The sequence below is a fragment of the Arvicola amphibius genome, chromosome 12 (assembly GCF_903992535.2).
Source record: "Arvicola amphibius chromosome 12, mArvAmp1.2, whole genome shotgun sequence".
In the NCBI taxonomy this organism is placed as follows: domain Eukaryota; kingdom Metazoa; phylum Chordata; class Mammalia; order Rodentia; family Cricetidae; genus Arvicola; species Arvicola amphibius.
This window is the reverse complement of record NC_052058.2, coordinates 48123520-48144579: the sequence shown is the minus strand read 5'-3', so window position 1 is coordinate 48144579 and position 21060 is coordinate 48123520. Positions and strand designations below refer to the sequence as shown.

The following is a 21060-nucleotide window of genomic DNA, read 5'->3' as shown; positions in this document are numbered from 1 at the left end:
TGTCCCAACTCCTGCTCTGCTGGCTCTTGGACTTAGTGTGCACTTTGGGATCATCTGCTCCAAAAACTAGAACCCTAGCTACAAAGGAGCTGGGGACAGTTCATGGCAGAAGCAGAAAGGAGTTACTGAAGACCAGGGTGTCCTGTGCCGAGCCGTGCAGTATTTAAATCAGCCTTCAGAACATTTATGTGGACGTTCATTTGAAAGTCTCTTTTCCCACAGCGATGCTGTGGGCAAGAATTTTTCTTCAGAATTTAGTTCTCCTAAAAATACTCTTTCAATGAAGGCTGCTTGAGCCCACACCTTTTGGCATGACTTCCTGGGAGGCTGGCTGGCATGTGGAAAGGATCGATTTCACCATCGTGGACACATCACTTCTGCTCATAGAGATTCATGGGAAAAGAAGAGCTGTCTCTCTTATCCTGACTTTTCTAAAGCATTGCTTAGCGAATCTTCAGGCTGCGAATGGCCTCTGGTTTTCAGATAGGAACCCTGAGTGGAGGATCTCATGAGGCCCTAGCCAGCTTTACGGATTCATGAGCAGTTAAAGGATGCTGCTGGGGGAGAAAGATTTTCTTCAGTGACATAGCCAGTAGTAAGCTTCCGTTTTCCTGTGAATAACCCCACACCCATGCCCCTAAAGTAACTTTAATTAAACCAATTGGATCTCCAAGCAGGGACATGAGAGTTAGTAGGTAGAATGCTTTGAAAGAGGAGGGGCTTCAGCAAGAAACAAGAAATGAGAGGACAGTGGGGGCGGATATGATCTGAGTTATTATATACACATGAAATTTCATAGTGAAACTCATATTTTACATAATTGATGTATGCTAAAAATAGATAAATGAGAACAAAATATTCAGTCAGCAAATGAGCTCTGATGCCACACCAAGCACCCAGTTCTCTCTGAGGCACTAAAGGGGGATCTGGGTCGTGACTGGGGATGTGTTCCCCTGAGAGAAGCCTGATTCTGGGGAATGCAGATGTGCTGGTCAAGTCACTGGATCAGACTGCTTTCATCATGTGATATGCCCAGGTCCATGTGGCATGTCTTGAGTTTGATGTCACAGTCCTGAGTCCGAAAGCTGACATTGCCAGAGACCTCATTCATACCTTTGATTAGATAAGACCCGTGTACCTAATGGAAGTCAGTCTGTTGGACTCGTAAATTCTCATGGTTTATATCTTAAGCATAGGTGAAAAAAATACTTTCTCATAACACTACCACAAAACATAATGATTCATTTAAAAATAACTACAGGACCTGGAATGGTGGCCCCCAAGTACAGTTCCAAGCACTCTCCTTTGGTGTCTCATAACCACCTGTAACTCCTGCTCTGGGGAATCCAACACCCTCTTCTGGCCTGCTAAGGTTTCTGTATTCAAGCGCACACACACACACACACACACACACACACACACTCATGCCCAGACATTTTATTCACCAAAATAAAAATAATCCTTCACAAAATATGTGTCCTGGATCATTGGGAACTCTGTGATATGAATTATTGTATAATATATATAGTGCATTTGTTTACCATTTTCTTGACAATTTAAACGAACAAATCTTCTTTTGTTTGTTTGTTCATTTGTCTGAGCATCATAGTCTTAGTCCAGAGTCAGTTAGAAAATGTTCAGTGTCTTGTGCATTAAAGAAAATTTAATATATGTAATTTGTGTTTGCCAGAATCATACCTGGAGTTATTTGGCCACCTTATGGTATCTTTGTCTTATATTATTTCTACCTTCCCAAGGTTTTATGTCAGAAGCTTAAAGCTCTTTGTTCTTTCAGTGCCCTGTTCCCACTTTGTCTCTTGGTATTTATTCCTTGACATACCAAGGAAGGACATATGAATCCATTGATGATATTATCTCTCCGAAATCTTCATTCAAGTCACTCTGTGTCCCTACTCAGTTTATTCTTCCCAGAAACAGTTTCATAGTCTGTGTACTGACCAACACTGTGTCAGGCACATCTTTGAGCCAAGCTGACTTATGCTCTGCCCGCATAGATATTTCTAGCTAATGGCCTTGGGAGAACTGGATAATTGGAACATGGCTTCATGTATGTGATGGTTATACTTGATCGTTAACTAAATGGGATCTGGAGTCACCTGAGAGACAAGTCTATGGACATGGCTATGAGTAATTTTCTAAATTGAATTAATGAGGGTAAGAAGATCCGCATTGTATATGAATGGTATCATTCCAGGGACGGGGGTCCTCGGCTGAATGGGAAACGCAAGCTGAGCACATCATTACACTGTTCTTTGGTGTGGGAAGTCCTTCTATATATATGTGTTGCTTTTATTGTTTAGTGAATAAAGCTCCTTTTGGCCAGTGGCTTAACAGAATAAAGCTAGGAGGGAAATCCAAACAGAGATGGAGAGAGAGAGTAGGTGGAGTCAGGGAGAAGCCATATAGCCGCCACAGGAGACAGATGCCTCCTCCTGAGCACGCCTAAACTTTTCTGGCTAGCCACAACCTCGTGGTGATGCACAGATTAATGGAGATGGGTTAGTTTAGGATGTAAGAGCTAGCTAGCAATATGCTTAAACTATTGGCCAAGCAGTATTGCAGATAATATAGTTTCCAAGTGATTATTTTGGGTCTGGACAGGTGGGAACGAGCAAGCAGCCTTCCCCATCAATTCTCTCTTTCCTGACTGAAGGCAATGTGAACACCTGCCTCAATCCCACCATCATGGTTGTCCCATCCTGCAGTACTGTACCCTGGAATTGTGAACCTTGAGGAAGCCTTCCTTCCTCAAGCTGTTCCTTGAGTCTATATTGTTGAATAGCTGAGTCCTGTGTTTGTATAATGTCTATGCAGCCCAGCTTAAATGATCGCTGCAGTACAGCATAAGAACTCAGATTTCACTTCTCCCATCACGCAGTAGAAATTAGCTCAAAAGTGGACCGCCCCAATAATGCTTCATTGTGTTTAGATTTTTACTTGCCCACTGCTTCATCCCACCTGGCTCTCTTGGAGGTTATCCCCTGCCATCATTAAAAGCCCACATTTCACTTCTTCCCTCCTATACCTCTGCCTTCTATGTACTTCTGGGCACCACTGCTGCCTGGTCAGACTTTACATTGCATCTTTGATGCCCTCATCCCACCCTGAACTCTCTTTCAAGACTTATTTCATTTTTTTCATTATGTGCATTTGTGTCTGTCTTGGTTGGGGACATATGCACATAAATGTATGTATCCAGAGAGGCCATGAAGAGGGCACCAGATCTTACCATGATGGAGTTGCAGGCATTTGTAAAATGCTAAGTATAGGTTCAGGATACCAGACCCAGGTTCTGCAAGAGCGTTATGTACCCATAGCTCATCTCTCCAGTTTCTCTGCGGTTTTGTTCTGTAGCTTTTATCTGTGTGCTTTTTCCTATATGAGAACTTCCCAGGAATCCCAGTCAACTGGATTCTTCAGTCAATAGCCTTTCCTATGAGCTGTCTGGTCTCTGTCTCCGTACTTATTTCTCTGCAACCCCCTGCCCTTTGCTGTGTATGGAGAGTAGGTAAGAGAGATAGAGGTTTCTAAGAGATAATATAAATGTAGCACTTTCTCGGTGGTGCACGCCTTTAATCCCAGCACTCAGGAGGCAGAGACAAACAGATCTCTGTGAGTTGGAGGTCAGCCTGGTCTACAGAGCAAATTCCAGGACAGGCTGGAAAGCTACAGAGAAACCCTGTCTCAAAAAACAAACAATGCAGCACTTTATGAATCTGCTGAGAACATGAGGGTTTTCCTCTCTTGACTTGGGGTAGTTTCATTGTGTCCATTGTCCTGGTCACCTGAGTACTGACTTAGTTACACAGATATGACATTAGAGAATGCGTTGACCTTCATTGAATCATCCCATATTCCTCCAGGCTAGACTGACTTATGCTTTGTTTTGACACATGTTTCATTTGACCATGACCTTAAGCTCTTTTTCCATGCATTTATCTAACTTTGGCATTCAAAGAAAATGTTAACCTTGGCTCTTTTACAGCACTTTGGTATTTCCAAGCATTTTCTGTGTCTTTACCTACCATGATGTCTTACACAGAGTCGCCATTAAGTAGATATTCTTGCCAGGTGGAAGGAAGCACCGTGATGTAGACCTTGAATTCGGAGGGTAAAAGGTTACTTTCCTATACTGACAAGTGGTTTTCTTCTTTAAGAGCTTTGAAAAATTTGGACTCACAAACTCTTGTTTTCCTTGCCTGAAACTCATAGTAATATCTTATTCACAGAGCATTAATGAACTGTAGAAAGCAGATTTGATATCCTGTTTCTGGTCAATAAATATGTGAAAAATAGCAATATTAAGCTTGTTTCGGATTGATCTTTCGTGGTTCATTCAGCTTTACATGCACAGTGATGCAAATTGAAAGAAAAAAATACATTAAGTCACGTTGCACCTAGAGTCGATTTAAGTGGTAGGGAAATGGTGCAGTGTAGGGGGAGGGCTGTGAGTATCTTAGACTCTGTGTGTATTCCTTAGCACCCATATGCAGGATGTCATCTGTCACTGCACCCATCCCACATGGCAGAGCTTATGTTGGCATCCCCCTGTATTACCGCATGTGTCCTGGCCAGTGATGAGGCTTCCTTGTGATTTGCTTGACCTGTAAATTATTGATTTCTAAATGTATGATGTCCTTTGATTCTCTTGGTAAGACACGCCTGACCTGGCTACAGGAACACCTACCTGGAGGATGGCCCAATGCTTTCAGTCTACTTGGTAGGCATGATCTGGCCCATCCTAATCACTCCTGGCTTTGAAGTGTTGACTAAGAGGTCTCATGACTGTCCCACATGCACTCCTTCTCAGTGGCTTTCTCCTTTAGTTTTCTTTAGCCTATCTCTATAAGAAAGAAAGGTCACGTGACATCCATTCACAGTGTTGGTTTAGCTTCCTTTCCTTTTCAAAATGGATATGCTGGTCTTCAGCTATAATGTGTTCTTAAAGAACCAATGTTTTGGGGGGATGGTTTTCAAGACAGGATTTCTCTGTGAACCTACCCCAACTATCCTGAAACTCATTTTGTAGGCTAGACTGGCCTCAACCCCACAGACATCCACCTGCCTCTGCCTCCCTGGGGCTGGGATTAAGGGCATGTGCTACCACTGTGTGGCTTGATGTTTTCTATTTTCAGCACATTTGGAAAATAATGAGCTCCCGAGTCTTTAAACCACTCTTCCCACCAAAAGAATCCAGTATGTACTAGAATAAAATGACCTTTTTTGTAGCAGGGATTGATAAAGTTTAAGTTATGTCTAAACCAGTGTGCCTGATCAGAAGGAGGGAGTTAACAATAAGCAAAGAAAACGATAAAAGCATAGTTGCATGGCAGGGAGTCCTTTGGAAGGGTCTCCTGCTGGGCGAAGCTGGGGCAGTTTGCACATCAAGATAATACAGTTACAAATAAGTGTCATCGCAGACTGAACAAAGTAAAAGCCACAGAAAGTCTGTATGCACACAAAACAAGTCTGTATGCACAAACACGTGCATGCGTAAACCTGGAGAAGGGAAAGATACTCCTTGCGTAAGGATCTCATTCACGAATACAGAAAAAACAGAGTTAGAAAATCATTAATGAATGTCAAAACCAGTGGTTGAAACTGAGAAACCAGGGTAGGAATATTGTTTCACCCTGTCTCCCCACAAAGATCTTTGCAATTCCAAAGGAATAAAAAACCACAGTGGAGAAGATTGTCCCATGTCACCCTTGAAATAGAATTAGGATAAATCCATGTCATACTCACTTTGAGCTGGTACCTTGAATGAAGATGGTAGCACCACGTGGCAGTTTGCACAGAATATACCACCGCAGTGCACCCTTGAGAAACTGTGATGAGATGGACCACAGTGTCATGTAGATTGTCCCTGAGGCATCTCATTCTCAGAGTCAAGAGTGTCAAGGAGTTGTTCCAGGCGGCGGTGGGAACAGACATCACGGATATGGTCACTGAGTGCAGAGTTTAATCCCGAGTTGCATCCTGCACCCAGAACTGTAAAATGATCTATAATGGGCTTTTAGTGGGCACTTTTACTAAATTTGAAAGTGAACCGAGAATTAGATAATCAGATCGCATCAATGTGAAATTTCCTTATTGTAACAATTACACCTCGATCATGTAAGAGGATAGCCTTATTCTTAGAAATTACACGCTTACGTATGCAGCTCATGGGACACATTATCTCCCTCTTGCTCCCAGCGAATAGGAGGAAAATAAGGATGTGATGGCCATAGGTCATCTACAGAGACAGTATGGGGTCAGTGGGACAAAATGTAATTTATTGGTGGAACTGGGTAGCGGATATGACACAGACATCTCTGTCACTGGGCATTCCAGATCTTTCCCTCAGCTCAGGTGCAGCATGTGTCTTTGGCAGGAATTACTATATAGAAAATATCCCCCAGATTTGTGCAGTCTGTGGTGGGTGTTACTTTACCTGTCATTCTTTATTTTGTTTTGTTTGTTTCATTCAAAATTTTTCTACACAGCCTACTGCCTTAACCACCCAAATACTAGGATTATAGGCACGCACCCCCCCCCCCCGTGGTTTAGGTGTGGCTATAGAAAATAAATGCAGAAATTCTAGATTCTTGGGGATCTGACATTGAAATGATAACCCGCAGGCAAAGCTAATTCAGAAGGACTTGGTATAGGTCAAAACCAGGGTCACGGTGGACTGAATTAACCAGAAACGTTTGACAGCATTGTCTTTGCAAAATTTCTCATCAACCAGCAATTGCTAGAGTCCAGTTGCCCCCAGTACAACTTTATCCCTTTCTTTGCTTTCTTATCTTTGGACAGCTTCGCATGTTAGCATAATTCAGTAGGCTGCAGTTCGAAAGCACTAGCAAGGGAAATTTATATTTCCAACTCGTATAAGTGATCTCTTTCTGAGACGTTTTATTATCCAGGTGGGTGGAGCCTTGACTTGAACATGTTTTCCGAATATGCATTTCCCCGGGCTATATATCAGAGTGCCCTTGAAGAAGTCTTAATGCATTTTGTGTCCCTTGCTATTCAGGTGGGTGCGTTGAACAATAGTGCCCTGTTCAGGGGCCGAAGGATAAGCTTTCTGGAACCTACTTACTGTGAGAGTCTAAGTTCTAAGAGGAAAGTGGAGTGTGAGTTTATGAATATACTTGAATGGAGTATACAAGGATCCTCCTTGGTTCAGTGGCATTGAGCCTGAAGCACCTGACCCAGTATTTAATGGTTTTAATCGGCACCTCGCAGAGTGGATTTTCTTAGTGTAAATTCATGATGTCTAAAGCTGTCCAAAGCGCCAGCATTGGTAGGAACTCAAGGTCTTAAGAAAATGATTTTGCTTTAAAAGAATAATGTCACAAAAGAATCTACCTCTTTCCCCGATCTACATAGACCCTGAATGTCTCTAAAGCGTGATCTGACACGGTGGGCTTTGTCTTTCCCTCAGAAACGAACCTGTCACAGTTTCCTCAGCATTTTGGTTCATTCTGTCACGCAGACTCCATTCACCTTTGGCCAAATGGAGTCACCTTGAGTTCACAGTATCTTCTGGGAATTAATTGTTTCGTATCAAATCTCCAAGTTCCTTGCTTGGATATGATCATCATTTCCATTGCATGCCATTTAGGAACCGGGGTGAGTGGAGGTAGAGAAAGATGATATCTACCTAGGAGATTTTTTTGGGGGTTTTTTGTTTTGTTTTGTTTTGAAGGAGCAGGATTTCCTGGGAGATTAAGTCCAATCCATTCATACTATGATTGTATTTTTTATTCAGTTCTTTTTGTATGTTTACAAGTGCTTTGCCTGCATGTATAAATCTGGTGCCCCAAGAGGTCAGAAGGTGTCTCATGGAGAGTTACCGAGTTACAGGTGGCTGTGAGCCACCATGTGGATCCTGGCAATAATACCTGTTTCCTCTAGAAGAGCAACGGCTGAGCCGTCTCTCCAGCCCTCTCCGGAGGATGTTTAAGAAGTCTGCTGGTGTCAGCCTATGTTGGTGGTGGGTGGAGTGCTGGGGTCTGAGCGTGGTGCAGTAACGCTGCTCGTGTGCCTTCACCTTCACAACCCCTCTGCCACCAAGAAAGGCTTGACCTTCTTTGTCAGGAACACCGCCTTCCTGAGGGTCTCCTAGGCTAGGAGCCAGCCATGTTGGAATAAGAATGGAGGTAGTTAGCTGGATGCTGGTGGCTCACGCCTTTAATCCCAGCACTCGGATCTTTGTGAGTTCCTGGCCAGCCCGGTCGACAAAGCAAGTTCTGAGACAACCTGGGCTGCGCAGGGAAACCCTGTCTTGATAAACACAAACAAAAATCACAAACAGACAACAGAAAGCAGTCGCTTGTGTCGTCTGCATGTGTGCTCAGTCTTCTGAATGATCTTAAGTTGATGCGTCGGGAGTAAGAAACTCTGGTGAATACAAGAGAAGGTCCTTGCCATTGGTGTGGGGTGCCCAGAGTTCATTCTCCCTGTGGGGTTCAGCCTAAATCAACTTGATGGGCATTTACTGAATCAGTATTTTCTTGCCTTTAGCTACTATCTTCATAGAGCTTTTAAAGTACATTCAATGATCTCATGCGTAGAATAGCTTTTATGTACACGGTAAACTCTAAGACACAATTTCATTGTTTTTACTGTTAATTTTTTTTCTTTGTGAAATTTCTCCTAGCACACTTCAGGTGGTCCCACAATCTCTTGAGATCTAGCTTGCGAGTCTCAGTAGTTATGCCCAAGCCGTTTCTCGTGTGTTGATAATTTCACACACTGGCTACCTTCTCGCAGGCTCTGTTTCCTACTAGCTAGTGCTGAGCCGTGTTCACGCTTTTCCTCTTGGGAAGGTTTCATCAGGCGCCGAGTAACCGCAATAAGAACACCTCCGTAGTAGTGTGTCCTGGGACGCCTCTGTAGTAGTGTGTCCTCTCGGCAGCGTGGATGCAGTCGTGTGGGCAGCTGAAGTGTGTGGGAAGTGGCGTGTTGTGTAGATGTGCTCTCACAGGTTTCAGCAAAGGAAAACTATGGATAAAAGAATAAATGGGTTCTGGTCTCAGTCTGTGGGAAGTGAATGTCCTCTCTGGACTATTCTCTACTTAACCATAGGTGTGGATTTTTTTTTTCTAATACGATTTTTAACTATTTTGCAGATGCAGATTTTCTTCTACAATCCAGATGACTTTGACAGCTTCCAGACGGCAATCTCAGAAAACAGAATAATTGGAGCCATGGCCATATTTTTTCAAGTAAGTTAACAGCAGCTGAAATACTTCAACCATAGAGTTCTTTGGGGTTTTTCTTTTCCTTTAATTTGCCGAATTGTTCCATGTTTAATGAATGCATCTGTTTTCTAGTTCACACCTGTCTAAATGAAAGATATTTCATATTGTCTAATGTGTGATTTAAAATGTAAATAAGTATGTTTAGAAACATAATGAAAATTTTTGCATGAATTATTCTGATTTTATTGCTACTTGACTGGTGTGCAGATTGAAGAACACATTTATCATCTAACTTACTTTGTGGCAACCCCGTCTTGAACAGGTTCCTTCAGCATATTAAGAGGCAGATGAAAAAGAGGTGGTTTTCTTTTAAGCAACTTTGAAATTTGACATTACCTGAAGGAGCCGTAATAAGTAGCAGCAGCCACTTGCTGGAAAAGCCCCTCTTCCTTCCATCTCCAGGTCGCTATGGCAACTCATCTTTGTTGAGACTCTCTTCAAGTTGGCTCACTCAGGAATCACCACTCTCCATCTCTTCCTTTTGTTTGTTTGAGATAGAGTCTCAAATTCTAACCCATGCTAGCCTGGAAGTCACAGGTATCCCCCTGCCTTAGCTTCCCTGTGCTAGGAGTGCAGGTGGGAACCACTACCCCCTGCTCTTTCTCTTACCCTTCATATGTTTATATTGATTACTGCTCATATATTTGTGTCAGGGTTTGAAGTAAAGTGGAAACCCTTCATCCTACAGATAGTGCTTCAGAGGTGTGCCGCACACACTCACAAGTGTGCACGCACATATGTTTGTGTATGTGCTCATGTAGCATGTGTTCGTGGTCAGCAGGCAACTTCCAGTGTCATTCTTCCACTGTTTGCTTGAGACAGGGTCTCTCATTGGCCTTTGTCAAATGACCAGGCGGTCTGGACAGCACATTTGAGGGTTCCGCTGTTTCTGCCACTCCTCTCGTGCCCATATTTTTATGTGGGGATCAAACCCAGTTCCTCTTGCTGACGAGGACAACCTTATCTGCTAAGTCATCTCCGTAGACTGTGCTCAGGCTTTTAAAGAAGTCCATTCATACTAAAGTAAAATTTGTCTAGGAGACACGGTTCTTGTCTAATGTGGAATATTACTGGGACAATACATATGCGGTTTGCCTTTCTGTCTTCAGAATTGTCCGGAACCATTGCATACAAGTGTTTCTTTTCCTTGGGGATCAGTGTTGGTAGTTGGTGCTTTCTCAACCACTCAGAGGGACTGATAACCCTCTCCAGCCTAGGTCTACCACACCCGTCTCTCTGAGCAGGCTCTTTTGCCATGGAGAAGGAACATTCTTGTTTGAGATAAGTTCATTCCACCGTTCTTTCTGGTGCGGAACATGCGATTGACAAGTTTCTCCATTTCCCCCTCTCTCCTTACTGCTTCTCTCCCTTTTCCTGAACAGACACTTCAGTAGGAGATGTGAAGAAATCTCAGGCACTAGTATTCCTCCTGATATTAAAAACCATTGGCTCTGGACCAATTTTCTTTTAAGACAGTATTTTATTTTTAAGTATATACATGTGTAAGAGCAGATGTATGTGGGGTACCTGTGGAGTCAGAAGACAGTGTAAGGGTCTTCTGGGGCTTGAATTACAGTTGTAATTTGCCTGATGTGGGTGCTGGCCACTGAATCCATGTCTTCTGCAAGGAACAGAAACCACTTTTAATCAGTGACCCCCTCTCTAGTCCCTGGCACCACTTTTTGAATACAGGGTTCTATTCCTCTGGACCATGAGACTAGTAGGGATTTCTGTCAGCATTGTAAATATAATGAAACAGAATAAGCTAAAATAGGAAAACAGCCCTAAAAATTTGGAATGTGTCATTCATAGTGACTTTTTCTTCGAATGTCCTTAGTTGTTTATATATAGAAATATAATCTAGCCATGCTGTGTTAAGCCGTGAAGAATGTTATTTATCATTATCCATGGCCAAACACTTTGAAGATCTGTGTTTATGCTGCATATTGTTATCCCTCGTTGGTCCTCAGTCCCTCTCTTTTCCTTGATTATATTCATTCATCAAAGCAGAGCATAGTCTTTTCAGAGATTTTTTTTTTTTACTGGAGTAGAATCCCTTGTTTTTGAGCCCCTCCCCTGCCTGACAGCGATGCAGTTAGTCTTCCTAAGCACAGCACTCTTGTCTATGAAGTGAGGACAGCACATCCCAAGCCAAACGCTTTGTATCTATCCCTGTGGGGTTTTGTGGGCTGGAGACCCTTGTGATATCATGAGTCTTCATGAGGGGAGGAATCTCAGGTTCACCTCTGCTGGAAGGGTCACTGGGTTCTGTCTGGACCCCCTCCTGGCTCCTGAAGTGACCAGACTACAGTTGACAACTCTGACCTCTCACTCTGAGGCAATTGCCACCTAGCTGTTAACCCATAGTTTTCTGACCTTCTTTGCCTATTGCTTTTATGGCTGTTAATTTTCTACCTTCCTTCACGTGAGTAACCAGGCCCTACTTTGTGGAGTGCTGTTTGTGTGGGAAAGCGTGTTTGGAAAGATGTTTTTTAAGTATTGGAAAGATGCATGCTTCACCAAAACGTTTGAATTCCTTTTCTTTTTTGATTCCTCCACAAACACTTGTTAAATATAGGACCAATTAGAGGGTTGGGCAGACAAAGCACCAAAATACTTGACTGTGAAATCTAGGGTTTGAGTTTTTGAAGTGTTTCTAGGACGCAGCTCCTCTTTCATGTATGAAGAAGTTCAACGTATATTTCGTTAGTTGGGACTTTTCCAAGTTTTGGCCTGCTGCTGTAGAGACAAGAAATATAGGGCAGATAATAAAAGGAACCGTACTGTGTGGGACACAGCTGTGCTGAGTGGCCTTGGTTCCCCCCCTGCGCCAGGCCTCCTGTGTGCTCAGACATTGGAGCTTCGCTTCGTTGTGCGCTAGAAGGAGAAGGTAGTATTGTTATCTTACAGTCTCACTTGATTTCCTTTTTTGATTCTTTTTTTTTTTTTTAAAGAATGATTGAGAGGGCTGGAGAGAAGCTCAGCGGCGGAGAGCGGGTACCGACTACTCTTGCTGAGGGCCTGCGTTCAGTTCAGTTCTCATGACCGCTGCCTGTAACTCCAGCTCCAGGAGATCTGATAACTTCTTCTGGCCTCTACAGGGCACTGAACTCAGGTGTCCATACACACAAACACACCTATGCACATAGTTTAAAACAACAGAAATTCTTCCTTTAAACACATAGTAGGTTCGAATATTTTTGTCTAAAATATAGAGCAGTCTTAAGCTGGTGATGTATGTGGCTTCATGGGTAAAGGTCTTTGCAAGTTTGATGACCTAAGTTCCATGCTGAATCCACATAAAAAAAATAGGAGAGAGTTGTTCTGTGGCATTCACATCATGGATTGACATACTTGTATCCCCTACACTGCCCACACATCATGTATACACACACACACACACACACGTACACACATGAGTAGTCAAGTGTCTCACACTCACCTTGTCTTCACTGGGCTACTGTTTGATAACCCAGGATGATAGGGCAGACTTCCGAGTAGATAGTCAGGGCCAAAGGAAACTGCACTTCCCCACGTTCTGGAGATTAGACAAAAGCCAGCAGTCACAGCTTAGGAACTTGTGAAGCTGGTTCCCTTTACCAAAAGGAACACTTCCCTTACAATGGCAGAGGGGACACATGGCTATCTGTGGGATCTATGAGCATCCTAAAGCCCATTCTGGTTCCCAGGCTCCCTCAGTATCACAAGTGCAGAGTCCAGCTAGCATCTCAATTCTTCTTCCCGCCACCCCTACCCTCGACTTCTCCAGCTCCTGAGACTCTCCCCCCCAGCTACCCTTTCTCCTTATAGCCCGGCTATTTCAGCTATGCTCTCTCCTTTGCCCACACAATCTCTCTCCCTCTCCCCCCCCTCTCCAGGCTGTTCTTTCTCTCTATATGTCTTCCCACCCCCACCTTGTTCTGCTTCTGCATCTCTCATGGCCAGGTCTAAGCTACTGGACATTGTCAATCTACTGTTTTCTCTTTCTGCTCCAGACTCTTCTAGATGCCTCTGGTGGCTCCCCACCCCTATCTACAATAAAAAACCTTCCCTTAGACCACAACGGGAAACAGTCATGTCATCAGTGTAGACATAGATTGTAGTGATGGAGCAGCGGGCTGCGTTGCCGCTGCCCCGCTCCCAGCCTCCTGGATCCTGCACAGCTAGCTTTACACATGAAATAACAACACACAAACTATATTCATTTAAACACTGCCTGGCTCATTAGTTTCAGCCTTGACTAACCCATATCTAATAATCTGTGTAACATCACGAGTGGTGTCTTACCAAGATTCAGCACGTCTGTCCTGGTGGCTGGCTTCATGGCGACTGGTTCAGAGGCAGGGCAATTGTCTGAGCCATCTGCCTCACTTCCTTCTTCCTGTTCTGTCTACTCCACCCACCTATGTTCTAACCTATGAGGCCAAGCAGTTTCTTTATTAATTAACCAATGAAATCATCTGATACATAGACACACCTACATCAAGAGATGTTGGTCCTCCTGTTGACTTACTCTACACACAAATCTGTTGTTCTGAGTCCTTCTGGTGCTTTTTTCACCTTTGCTATGGTTAGATCTGTATGGTTCATGACATTGCCAGAGCACCATATCCAGCACTGGCCCAGCAAGTAGACTAAGGGATTTTGTTTGGGCTTAAACTTAGTTTTGTTGATCTAACTTTATGACAGATCACTGACATAATTTGTTGAACTTGTGAAGTTGTTTTTTTTTTTTTTTTAATGTTGAGTGTGGGAGATTTTATAGAAAATGTCTTGATACTCTCGCGGTCCTCAGGATGAGAACTGTGTGACTTCCTTGGAGGCAGGTGCCCCCCCACACTGTAAGGTGTGCTTGCCTACAGATGTTCCCATCTGCTCACGTTTGCCTGCTCCTAATGTCTGTATGCCAGGCATGGACTGCCAAAACTTGAGTGGTGGCTGGCATTTTTTGGTAACATGTCAACTCCAGAGTCTGTCTTAGCGGTGAAAGGTGGCAGAGCAGGCCTCCTGCAAGTGCTGCCTGGGAGCCCAGAGGAAGGGCAGAAGGACCACTGCCAGGGGCAGGAAATCGAGAGTTCCATCAGCCTCCATGGATGCAGTGCGGTCCCACGAAGCTGAGAGAAGCTGAGAGTCACTCAGTGTATGCCCTGGCGATCTGGCAGTCATATATCCAGGTTAAGGCCTGTTTTCTCTTGGTCACACAGGTCACCTTTGGGTTCACAGCCCTTGGGATAAAAAAAGATAAGTAAGAGTAAAGTTTTGTTTTAAAGGACTTTACAAAAAAAAGAGAGAATTTGAAATAAACAGCTTGGTAAAGAATAAAGGAATTTGTTGTTAAACTATTCCAAAGAATAAATAATTAGCGTAAGTACAAAACTTAAAATAATTACCTTGTTTTTTAGAGTAGAACTTTGAATATTCTCTATTGTTAACCTTGTTTGAATGCTGATAAGAATGTAAGACACTCTGAGAACTATTAATGTGCTCCTTTACGCCTTTCTCTTATTGTAATGTCTCCCATGGGTGATCTCGTGAAACGAGTAAGAATATACACATGCTTGTATGAGCTAGAATCAGGAAAGTAATTGGGCAATTGTGGCAGGATAGTTTGCTTTTAAAAATAATACGCTAAAAGATTTAATTGGCTTCACGTGGCGTTCTGAGAGGAGACTCTCTAGCCATGCTTTGTGTCTGGTTGTATTTCATCACAGCCACAAAGTTAGGTCCACTTTTGGTTTCTCAGTTACAAACTGTTTCTTCCCGGGCAGTCCTCCCATACTTTCCTATTTCCCACCAGGGAAGGTGGTATTTTTAGCCACATGACCACCTGAAGGATTTCAGTGTCCCCAGTAGAGGCTCGCTGGCACCCTCGTTCAGACTTTATCCCTTCTGCCTTTGCACAGAGCGCCTGATGACTGTTGACTTTATTGATTTTTTTTCTGGTGGACTGCCCCAGTCATCATGTCCTTCATGTCCATTGTCTTATATACGCATGTATGAAATTGCTTTGATGTGTCACTGAGTCCAGGGAACTTCAGTGTGTTGAACGTGGAAGGCTTGAAGGGCCAACTACAGTTAGACACTTCTTTCTCCTGCCTCAGTCTCTGGATAGGGTCACCTCTAAATCTGTCTCAAATGAAAATATATAAAATGGTTCTCATGTCAGGAGAGACACAGCCAGTTAGTGTATTTCTATGAAGTATAAATATGCTATGTTGCACTTATATATAAGGGAGCTTTCTTGAAGTATTTCTCTTTTTTGAACATTTTTAACCTTTTAGGTTTATGTGTATGTGTATACCCCGTTGGTATAAGAATCTGTGGAAGCTAAGCGAGGTTGTTGGAACCCTCCACCCCACCCCCACACACCACACCCTGAGTTAGAGCTGGTTAGTGAGCTTCCTGGTGTGGGCAGCTACCATTTCATTTGAAGAACTTGAGTCCTCTGGAAGAGCTAGCGCTGTCCACAGCTGAGCCGTCCCTCCAACCCCCCCGAGGTCTTTCTTTTTGACAGCCCGTCATCGGGAAGTCGTTGTGTCCTTTCTCCATTTCACCTTAGCAGTTCTGCTTTGGATGGGCCAGCAGAACGCTGCCCTTCGTCCCACGACTTTCCCCTTTCTGTTTCCGTTCTACCCAGGGTTCGACTACGCTTATTGAAGTTTTTCTAAGGTCTGTGCTGTCCTTTGACCTCTTTTCCTTTCTGCCCCCACTGCACCATTGAAAGGAAACATCAGAATTCAAATGGCTCACGAGTTGCCAACCTATTCTTTATATCACGTCGGCACTGCAGACTGCTTAATTATTTTTCTCCATCTGGAGAGGCTTAGTAATTAAATGAAATGGCAGCACCTGGGGTTATTTATAGACATGGAGAAGGCAGGAGAAGTTCTTGGTGACTCATCCATCCAGAGCTGGCTCCAAAGCCTTTTTCCCTACCTCCTGCTTCTCACCTTCCTCTCCCCCACCCATCAGAAGCAGATATGACTTGTCCTTCTTTTGACCTGCTGTGGCCCCTAGCCTTCCATCTTGTGGAGAAACTGTTGTTTTGCTTGCCTGTCCTGTCCCCACTGCCAGGAGCTCACTCTGGGCCAGCAGGCCTATTCGTGATGGCATCTTTTGTATGTGGCTGGTGACTTGCTTGCTCAATTGACTGTCATGTCAAGACTCTTCACCGTGGCTTGTTGCGGGAGATACTGATGGCCTGTCAGTGAATGAGTGTTGGGAATTTTTACTGGGAGGTGTGCTTCCTGGAAGGGTGGAGTGTGAACTCGCTGAGGCAGAGGCCCATGGCTGCTGTTCTTTCTGTGTCCACGACCCATCTCTTTCAATCCCTCACGCCAATGCTTTGCCTCGGTTGCTGTTCATCCAATTAGAGGAAACCCCATAGAGCGTTCCCACCCCATCCGTGAACTGTGCTTTTAAAAAAAGCATTGTCCAGAAGGCTCTTGTGCGTCGCCCATAAAGACACTGGTTCTATCAGAAGCACATGACCCTTGAGACAGTCAAATCGTAAACGTGAGCAATGCCAGTCTCATGATCCGTGAATCTTGTGATTGGCTTACACTGATGATTTCCCCAAGGGGCGTCACTGTCCACCTCCTGTAACATGGTATTATAGGGACGCATTTCTGTATTTGTGCCCGCAATCCTGAAAGAGCAACAAGCCTTAAAGTTCTTCACTATTGAATTCAGAGGCCCAAAGGAATATTTTAGTGCCAGGGCTGTGTGCGATGTGTGTGTCTGTGTCTGAGAGTTATTTTGTAATGCTTCCTATCGAAGTGCTTTCATCTTTCTCAATAACAGGTGAGCACTGGGCTTCTTGTCACTGTGCCGGCTGGCTCTGCTACCTCTTGGCTAGCTGCTCTTTGCGGTCTGGGTGTGGCCCTTGATGACTGGTTCCTGTTTTAGTGCATCTAGTCTTCTTTGTTTCTTTTTCTCAACTCTTGCTGTTATTTGCATCTCTGGTTTTCTCTCCCAGATTTGCTTCAGACTTTTCTCCTTTCTTCATTTCTGTACCTCATTTGATGACTTCTTCATTCAGTCTTCACTGTTTATCAGACAACTTTTCTGTCCCAGGCTCCATTGACAATTTCAAAGGGAACCTAACATTGTATCCTACCAGCAGTGCAATCAGGGGCAGTAAGTTCCAATAAGGGACAGCCCGTGAATCCTTTCTTCACAAGTGACCCCCATCCTGTCCCTAGGATGAAGGGACGTCAGACAGGTCAGGTTGATAATACCAACTGAAAAATGCAAATTTATTTTTCTTGTAATTTCACAGTGATGAACATTTCATGTGACGAGCTTGTAGTTTGCAATTACGATGTCTGGGATTGGCCTCTTTCTGTTTCTTTTTTTTTTTCTTCTACTCTTTTTTAGACCAACTACCAATACTAAAGCATAAATCATGGTTTTGTTCATGGTGTCCTCAGTAGGCATTTTTTTTTGAAAAACATATTTCCAAAGAATTTTTTCTGCCTTTTTTTGTTGTTGTTAATAACAATAAATTATTTATCATAGCTATAGCTAGCTCTAATTTCCCCCTACTAGTTCTGTGAAGTTAGGCGTCGGGGTAAGGACTCAATAATTGTACCCAACTGCTCAAATTCACACACCATTTTTCTTTCTGTTGCCTTTGTTGGTTTGTTTGTCCTGTGTCTGTGGGGTGGGGGTGATGGTCTCAGAGGTCAAACTCAGGTAATCAAGACTTGGCCACATTGTGCCTCTACCTTCTGAGAGGCCCCACTGTCCCCCCACAGCCCCCTCCCCAGGGATTTAAAAATCCCCCAGAACTGTTTTTGTGTCTGAGAACATGAGCTTGGACTGAAGAAGCTCGTTCTTAGATGGCTTTTGAGCAGAGTCACGCCACAGCCGTGTGCTCTTACCACCCTCCTTGCGAGTTGCTGCCATTGGGCTCACACCCCTTCTGGCATTTTCCACCTCTTTGCTTGTATCCTGTCAGAAGTTCAATTCTTTTACTCCATTACCTAGAAATGCAATTTCAGAATGTTTTGGGTTGATTAAGAAGACTTTTTTTTAATACACACACAAATTAAAATACATATGTTCCAATTAAGCTATTTTAACAGCTAATTGATTTCATAGAACTTATCATTAAGGGAAAGCCAGAGTCATTCTTAATGTTCAGATGCAATTTTGGAGCTGATTTGTGGGTGCACAACACAGGATTTATAGCCTTATCAGGTGTTTCCAGCGTATCGCCTGTCTGCAAATAGCCCGTTCCCTCCTAGCGGATGTTACCAAAGACTATTTAATTATTGGCAAAGCATTCCATAATTAAGAGACTTGAGTTCTTCGAATGTGACCATGTGAAAATCTATTTTAATTAAATCATTGCACTTCAAGGACGGTTACCAAGTGCTTTGCCTTTGCACACTAAGTGGTAGTTGGGAATTGCTGTAGCCATTTGTTCTGATACATGTCACAGACGCTTCTTGTCTTCGACCTGGAGAGCTTAGTCGCTCTGTCATGACTCCTCCACTCCCAAGAAACTGACCAAATAACTGAGGACAGGCCTGACTTTCTGAAAGGTTGAGTGAATGACCATTGTCTCCTAAAACCCACGGGAGTTTTCTCAGCCAGGAGCTCAAATTGTATGGCTAAGTCCCATTGGTTCTTTTTCTTTTTTTTTTTTTTTTTGGTGCTGCATCCTGAAATATGTTTGTGTAGGGTCTTTCACTGATCAGATTGCCCATCTTTGAGGCCAGTGGCAACTTCGTATCCCTCTCTCCTCCCCCACATAAACTAGTTAGTTCTGTTATGCCTGAGTTGCGAGACACCCCCCACCCCCCGCCGCCCCAGCAAGACTACCTTGGCGCTGGGGCTGACTTTCCGATGCAGTTATACAAGGTTTCTTTATTGTTCTACATACAGGCATGCAGGTGGAAGCCCTGTCCCACATACAGCACAGATGCAGTGGGTGAGAGAGAAAAGCCCCGAGCTCACAGTACAGGGAAAATCACAAGCAGGGAGTTATGTGCCCTTGGCATTACTACATTGGGTAGGGGAATAGTTGGGTCAAGTCTAGAGGGGATTTTTTTGTAACTTTCTTCAAAAACATCAGGTAACCTTAAAAAAGCTTGTTTGTCTAGCTTCTGATTTATCAAGAAAAAAAAAAAACTATGTGTGTCAAGTCTCTGGGCAGCCAGGCAGATTTGGGGCCGGTTGTGGCTTTTCTATGAATTCACAGGTCCATGGGATGGGACACGTGGGGTGGGGTGCCTGCTAGGTTAGACTCTCACCAAGATGGGGCCTGGGTTTAAAATGGCTTTAGTCTTGTCTCTTCAGTTCAAAAGCTGCTCCTGTATAGCACTAAATACTGCTGGCCAGCTAGCCCTGGGGACACTCATTCAGTAAGACACCGAAGGCAGAGCACCTGCTCCGCAGCATCTCTTCTTCCCTGAAACCCTTCCAGATATTATTTCTTTGCAAATATAGAAGCAAAGGCATTTGGCTCTTGTGAAGCTTTGATCGACTAGGAGCTGGAGAGATAGCACAGCAACTAAGAGCGTTGATTGCTCTTCTAGAGGACCTAGGTTCGATTCCCAGTACCCACACGGCAGCTCATAACTGTAGAGCCAGCATTTCTGAGAATGAAGTCTGTCTACACTGTTGGTGCTCTTTAAAGAGAACCAAATCATAAAGTTGGGTTCCACATTGCCGAGGTAGAGAGAGATGTGTTTGTAACCAGTCCAGTATTGTGTCATAGAAGTCTTTGGGGCCTCCCTTTATTTTGCAGATATCTAAATAGTTCCTTTCTCATAACTTTAAATTATGTTCTGCTTCTGTTGTTCTTAGTTGAAGCCTTTGATCTTAAATTCCCTCACACTCAGTGTGCATGTCATTATCTTAGGATTCTGATGGCAGCCATTTTCCTTAGTTTCTTCCCTTCTTTTAAAGCTCTGTATAAATATGGAAGACGCAGTGTGGTTGAAGAGGGAGAACATGTCATTGGTCATTCAGGAACGTCTTTTAAGGGCAATGGGGTAGGGAGTGTATGAGGAATTTTGCTCCCCAAGGAAAATCTGATCCTTTCTAAAGATACCATAACTTCTGACACATGACAGGTAGCATTAGCATCCATTGGCAGCTACCAGTTAGAAATCCTGGTTGCTGGGCAGATCCATCAGGGCACAGGGGAGTTCGCTGAACAAGGCCAGATTGTCCATGCTGGTTCAAGCTGGGAAATTCTCCTAAGTGACTGAGAACACCAGAGTTTAATTTCAAAAGGGTACTCAGCTCAGGGAGGGCTGATGATGTCTTGATACAGGGGCTGGATGATGTCGTGATGCGGTGCTGATGATGTCATGATATAGGTTGACAGAATTGCTGGAATGACTAGCAACCCCAAGCTCGACACTCCCAGTCCCTGCTGATATAATATTAGATATCTGGGATTCCAACATAACAACAGTTAACAGGCAAAAAATAAGAAATCCTTGCTTCTCTTGTATTTCTAAGTATTATGGCTTTCTCAAGAGCTCCTGTGGGTATTTCTTCTCAGGCAGCAATGCTAGCAACAAATGCAAGTTTAATAGATCACTCACTGAGTAAAGAGAGGTAAGGGTTTGTGCAGATTCCTTTGAACTTTAAATTGGTAAGTACCTTTTTGAAACTCCAAAAAGGTTGTGTGGGTTGGGAAGCGGCTCAGTGGATAGTGTTTGTCTCACATGCTTGAGGATCAGAGTTCAGATCTCTGAACCCATGTAAAAACAGGTGGTTTGGTGGCTGCCTGTACTCCCAGCACTCCTGAAGCAAAGGCAGA

The 21060-nt window shown here is 43.7% G+C and overlaps 1 protein-coding gene across 2 annotated transcripts in view; it reads left to right on the top strand.

Moving 5' to 3' along the window:
• Positions 1-21060, top strand: part of Ptprg (protein tyrosine phosphatase receptor type G) — a 660978-nt gene that overhangs the window by 447940 nt on the left and 191978 nt on the right. For both annotated transcript variants that reach the window (XM_038349433.2, XM_038349432.2), the window contains exon 5: positions 9144-9239. In XM_038349433.2, coding sequence (XP_038205361.1) covers positions 9144-9239 — 96 coding nt within the window. The remainder of the gene's footprint in view (positions 1-9143; positions 9240-21060) is intronic.